Consider the following 6,356-nt stretch of genomic DNA (forward strand, 5'->3'; position numbering starts at 1 on the left):
GCAGGGCAGTCGGCACATCACCGGCCAGTGGCTGAATGACCTGGTCCTCCCCTGTGCACCCTCGTCTCTGGTCCATGCCTGCTGGACCAATCAACTCGGTACGAGATCTCTGTGGCATCGGAACCAGCATTGCCCTCTGGGAAAGGGAAGAGGAGAAAGCTAGCGTAGCCCAGCTCGGTGGCACGGGCGGCAGAGGGTCACTGTGATGCTGAGGCCACACGGGAAGGCCTGGGTGTGGACCCTGGACCGAGACCCAACTGCTGGTGTGCCCACAGGCACGCCCAAGGTCCCGGCTGGCTAGAGGGCTGTGGGGAGGATTCAGGCATGGCAAGACCCCCTTAGGGGGTCCTGTAAAAAAAAGGTTTCAGGCATGGCAAGACCCCCTTAGGGGTTCCTGTCTCTCTCTTCCTCTCTTTCTCATCTCTCACATGTGCAATAACTAAATCAGAAAGGAGAAAATTAATAAATATGTCTGAATCCTTCAAAGTTCTCCTTCGCAGAGAGAGTCCAATCCAGCTTGGAGAAATCTGTGGCTCCCCAGAGGATTATGAGTAGGCTTACCACCCCCGGGAGTCTTCACACGAATCACTCCTGACCCCAACCTGGAGTTCTCAGGTCTCGAGTGGGTCTGTTTTAAATCCATTTAATGTACAGGTGGGTTGGAACTGGCAGGTGGCATGGGGGTTAAGGGCACTGGACTCCCATGTGACTGGCCATGGTTCGAGCCCTGGACCTGGTGGCTTGATCTCTCTCTTTTCCTCTCTCTCTCCCTCTCCCTCTCTGGTCAAATTAAAGACATACATACATACATACATAAAATAATAAACACAGGTGGGCGAAACGGAGGGTCACAGCTAGCCAGGATTCGTTCACGCTACAGGCCCTATGTGGAGATGCCAGGCCAGTCACTGGTTCTGGGCCAGGGTGAGCAGGGACACCTGTCTGATGGCCAGTGTGGGGTCCAGGTGGGTCCAGACCAGGACATGCGCCCGCAGTGGGGACAGTGTCAGAGCCCCCTGGGCTGCTTCTGCATCCACTGCCTCCCACGCCAGCCACACACGTAAACCCCGGCCACTCGAGTCTGTCCCCGGGCTCTGTTTCTGCCGCCCTAACGAGCTGGCACTCCCTTGGATGAGGGACGGTCCGCTTTGCATCTGCCCCAGAGCCCAGGGCCACGGGGCCGCCTTCTGGAAGTCGATGCTGATGAAGGAGACTAGAAACGAGAGCAGCGTGTTTTCAACGCGTCCCTCGTGCTCAATTGAGCACGTCATCTGCGTTACTTTATCCACACCTACAACAACCCTGCTAGACAGGAAATCGCGGAGTCCCATTTTATAGACAAGGAAAGTGAGGCCCAGAGAGGTTAGCCGCGTGGCCTCCACCACTCAGCAAGTGTCTGAAAGGGCGGGCTCCGACGCCATGGTCTTCCCCACGACGCCTTAGCCCCCTCCCTGGCTGCACACGCGTGACCTGAAAGGGCCCCTCCGTTCCCAGTGGAAGGCTGGAGGCCTTGGGGAGAAGCGGCAATGTGGCCACGTGCCCACAGGAAGGAAGGACTCTGATTCCGAGGCCCCGTGCCCACCTGCCTGCCTTACGTGGGATGTCGTGGAGGTCAGGGAGCTGTGGCCTCAGCCAGACCACACACAGCACCTAAATGTGCCCGAGAAGAGAGACGGGGGATCCCTACCATTCTGAGGGAGGATGAACAGCTCCTCTGTGACCTGCCTCTTGAGGCGACTGTCACTTGGGGCCTGGGGGCTGGCAGGCGCGGCAGGCTCCTCCGTGGCCCTCAGCGTGTAGTCGGCGTAGTTGATGACCTCGGGTGCCGTGACAGCTGGCCTGGGGCCGTAGATGTCTGGGAACTTGAGCAGAGCTCGGGGCTGGACCGGTTCCGTGGACTTTTTCACGTTGAACTGCAAACACAAGTCACTCGGGTTAGTCTGCGAGGGGCCCGCCCGCCATTTTCCACCCACAGAAGGCAAGACGGTCAGCAGAACCTGTCATGGGAAGAGGGGAGAGGTGCGCCTACATCCCACCCCAGACTCCACCCTGTGAGGCAAAACTCCATCTCCAAATCCACCAGAACCCGCACCATCCCAAGTCATGCCGGGGCTCGCCAAGAAGCAGCCCTGTTTGCACACCCCCTTCTCCAAGCCTCAGCCCACCCGGCCTAGGGCTGGACCTGTGGTGGTTCCCGGGGCCAAATGTGGGTGATCCTCCCTCTGCTGCTCTCAGCTCATCTCCCCCCTCATCTCTCCATCCTCTCTCCTCCTCACCTCCCTCTTTTATGTCTCCTCTTCCTTTCTTTCTCCCCCTAATGGCCCAGAACTGCCAACGGCTCCCACTACACTTGGAACAAAATCCAGACTCCTCGCAACAGCCCGTACATCCGCCCAGTCTGGTCCTGCTCACCTCTGACCACCCCAGGTCCTCCTACCTGGACCCGTACATCCGCCCAGCCTGGTCCTGCTCACCTCTGACCACCCCAGGTCCTTCTACCTGGACCCTGAGATCCCTGCTTCGTAAACAGGCTGGAATCTTTCTTGGGTCTGGCTTGGGGGCCTCGACCTCCAAAGCACATCTCCACCCCACCCCCACCCCCCGCCCCTGCAAGGTGATTCCACCGTGGGACAAAGCCGACAGGGCAGACAGTGGGGTGGAGGATCAGAAAAGGCCTGCGTCCTGGTGATGTCACGAAGCCAGTGGATCCACCTGCCTGCAATGTGCCTTCCTCTGTCCTTGAAGCTACCCAAGCGTGCTGTTCTTATCATTTAAGCTTGTTTGCACTGCATGTTTGTGCCTTGCCCTCAAGAGCACCCCAAGTGGATGCACTGCATTATTAATATATATATATTTTTTTAGATTTTTGCCTTGGGGTGCGTGCAATTGCTAGAGAGAGAGAGAGAAATGGTAAAAGGGAAAGTGAGAAATCATCCCCCAGCAGGGTCGGCCATGCCACAGTCCCTTCTCCTCCATTTTCCTTCTGGGATCCTGGGCACACACATGTGCGCCCAGCCTGATTTTTGAGCCACCAGGTCCAGGACTCGAACTGTGGTCGGCCATGTGGAAGTCCAGCACCTTAACCACCATGTCACCTGCTGGATCCAATGCATGCATTTTTAACAAGCGCCACGGTAGATCAGGACCCCGGCAGAGAGAAGCTTGGCTTGGGGTAGGACCTGTCAACCCCTGAACCTCCGTATCCAGCCAAAGGCACCCTTGCTCACGTTACTCTTATCTTGCCAGCTGCTGGGCGGCCAATGGCTGCCTTTAGCCGAGAATGATTTATGGCCCTGACCAGGCCGAGCACGAGCCCGATGACAGCTACACGAGTCTCTTCAGGAGCACAGCAGCGGCTGATTACCTATCTCGTTTCTTGTACAATCTTATTTACTGCATTTCAAACCCTGCTTCCACCACGTGTCTCAGATACACCTTTGTTTCCACTTAAATAGCTGAAATTTCAGCACCCAAGAAGCAGAAAGGGGTTAAGGGGTGGGAGAAAGCAGCCTGGGTAAAGATTATGGGTGAAGAGCAAGCATGTCTGGGATGGGGGCAAGACGGTGGCACAGCAGCAACACCGCCGGCTCCACGGGGAAGCCTTGGCTCATGTTCAAGGTCCTTCTGCACACCAGGTGCACACACATGCCCATGCTCCGGGCGGGCTGAGGGTGGAGGTGGGACACGGTGTGAAGACCCTGTTCAGAGTGCTAAAATTTAAAAAAAGAATATAGGGGTGGTGGGTGGCATGCTGATTAAGGTGCTGGATTCCCACATGGCCAACCACGGTTCAAGTCCTGGACCTGGTGACTTGCTTTCTCACTTTCCCTCTCTCTTTCTCTCTGGCCAAATTTTAAAAAATAGTAATAAATAAAATTAAATAATTCTTAACAAAAAAATAAATTAAGAAAAGAATGTCTATGGGGCCAGCAAATGGTGTGGTGATTAAGGCACTGGATCCCACATGGCCAACTCCATGATTCAAGTCCTGGACTGATGACTTGAAAAACCCACATGGCAAATGCACATGCAAGCCCAAAATCCCAAGAAGAGAATGGAGAAGGGACTGTGGAAAGCCTAGATTCCCTGGGTAATTTGTCATTTTCCCTGTCTCTGTGTCTCTCTGTCTCTGGCGAGCACATGCACCCTCTGGCAACAACCTAAGAAATAAATGAAAGAGTGCCAGGAAGGAGGGAAGTGGACCCTCAGGAAGCAGGCCCTGCAGACAGACCTGTGGTCAAGCCTTACACATGGAGGCAGAAGGGCAGAACTTAGAATCGGGATTGTCTGTCTACATGTCCCTTGAGAAGGACAAAGGGTCTAAAAAATAAATTTGCAAAATGAGTCAGGCAAGATTTCCAGGGGGACAAGCATTCCACCATCAGGAACTGGCACCAGCCATGCTCAGCCCTGCCCGCCCATAGGAAAACACCCTCCGGAAGTATGGACGCTGGTGATGCACCTCCTGGGATCCTCCCTTGGGTTCACCTGTCTCTGGGCCCTTTGGCCACTTGCTCCTGACACTGTGGCCAACCTGCGTGGACCCTAGCCAGCTTCACATGGGCATGCCCCACGGTGCCTCACATCATGCCCAGGGCACGGCCCCTTGCATCCTGCCCTGGCTTCTCTGAGGCTGAGCGGTCTGTGACACCAGACACACTCACCCACCCAGGAGCAATCCAGATGCACAGAGGGTTATAACTCCACAGAGGAACCAACCAGACGCCTGAACAAGCCCATTCGAAAACGGACAAAAGACTTGAACAGGCATTTCGCGGAAGAAGATATACGCATGGCTAATAGCCTCATGAGAAGATGCTCGATAGCACTGATCACCAGGGAAATGCAGATCAGAACTACGTCAAGGGCCAGCTGGTAGCATGGGGACCAAGACACCGGGTCCCACGCGGACAGCTGTGTGGCTGCAGCCTCGCACTAAGCGGCTTGAAAATCACACCGGGTGCATGTGTGTGCATGCCCAAAATCCCGAGAGACTGGAAGAGAAGGGATTGCAGTATAGCCATCCCTCCTGGGCAGGGCTTTATCACTCTCTCTGGCAAATGCATTTGCCTTATGTCAACAAAAGAAAGGAAGAAAGGAAGAAAGGAAGAAAGAAAGAAAGGAAGGAAAGAAAGGAAGAAAGGAAGGAAGGAAGGAAGGAAGGAAGGAAGGAAGTCCTGGACTGATGACTTGAAAAACCCACATGGCAAATGCACATGCAAGCCCAAAATCCCAAGAAGAGAATGGAGAAGGGACTGTGGAAAGCCTAGATTCCCTGGGTAATTTGTCATTTTCCCTGTCTCTGTGTCTCTCTGTCTCTGGCGAGCACATGCACCCTCTGGCAACAACCTAAGAAATAAATGAAAGAGTGCCAGGAAGGAGGGAAGTGGACCCTCAGGAAGCAGGCCCTGCAGACAGACCTGTGGTCAAGCCTTACACATGGAGGCAGAAGGGCAGAACTTAGAATCGGGATTGTCTGTCTACATGTCCCTTGAGAAGGACAAAGGGTCTAAAAAATAAATTTGCAAAATGAGTCAGGCAAGATTTCCAGGGGGACAAGCATTCCACCATCAGGAACTGGCACCAGCCATGCTCAGCCCTGCCCGCCCATAGGAAAACACCCTCCGGAAGTATGGACGCTGGTGATGCACCTCCTGGGATCCTCCCTTGGGTTCACCTGTCTCTGGGCCCTTTGGCCACTTGCTCCTGACACTGTGGCCAACCTGCGTGGACCCTAGCCAGCTTCACATGGGCATGCCCCACGGTGCCTCACATCATGCCCAGGGCACGGCCCCTTGCATCCTGCCCTGGCTTCTCTGAGGCTGAGCGGTCTGTGACACCAGACACACTCACCCACCCAGGAGCAATCCAGATGCACAGAGGGTTATAACTCCACAGAGGAACCAACCAGACGCCTGAACAAGCCCATTCGAAAACGGACAAAAGACTTGAACAGGCATTTCGCGGAAGAAGATATACGCATGGCTAATAGCCTCATGAGAAGATGCTCGATAGCACTGATCACCAGGGAAATGCAGATCAGAACTACGTCAAGGGCCAGCTGGTAGCATGGGGACCAAGACACCGGGTCCCACGCGGACAGCTGTGTGGCTGCAGCCTCGCACTAAGCGGCTTGAAAATCACACCGGGTGCATGTGTGTGCATGCCCAAAATCCCGAGAGACTGGAAGAGAAGGGATTGCAGTATAGCCATCCCTCCTGGGCAGGGCTTTATCACTCTCTCTGGCAAATGCATTTGCCTTATGTCAACAAAAGAAAGGAAGAAAGGAAGAAAGGAAGAAAGAAAGAAAGGAAGGAAAGAAAGGAAGAAAGGAAGGAAGGAAGGAAGGAAGGAAG

At 54.6% G+C, this 6,356-nt stretch overlaps 1 protein-coding gene across 1 annotated transcript in view; it reads right to left on the bottom strand.

Moving 5' to 3' along the window:
* Positions 1-6,356, bottom strand: part of SYT13 (synaptotagmin 13) — a 56,638-nt gene that overhangs the window by 15,440 nt on the left and 34,842 nt on the right. Inside the window, exon 2 of the mRNA XM_006157765.2 lies at positions 1,688-1,913. Within this exon, the coding sequence (XP_006157827.1) occupies positions 1,688-1,913 (226 nt within the window). The remainder of the gene's footprint in view (positions 1-1,687; positions 1,914-6,356) is intronic.

This window comes from Tupaia chinensis, unplaced genomic scaffold (genome assembly GCF_000334495.1).
Source record: "Tupaia chinensis unplaced genomic scaffold, TupChi_1.0 Scaffold000561_1, whole genome shotgun sequence".
In the NCBI taxonomy this organism is placed as follows: Eukaryota; Metazoa; Chordata; class Mammalia; order Scandentia; family Tupaiidae; genus Tupaia; species Tupaia belangeri.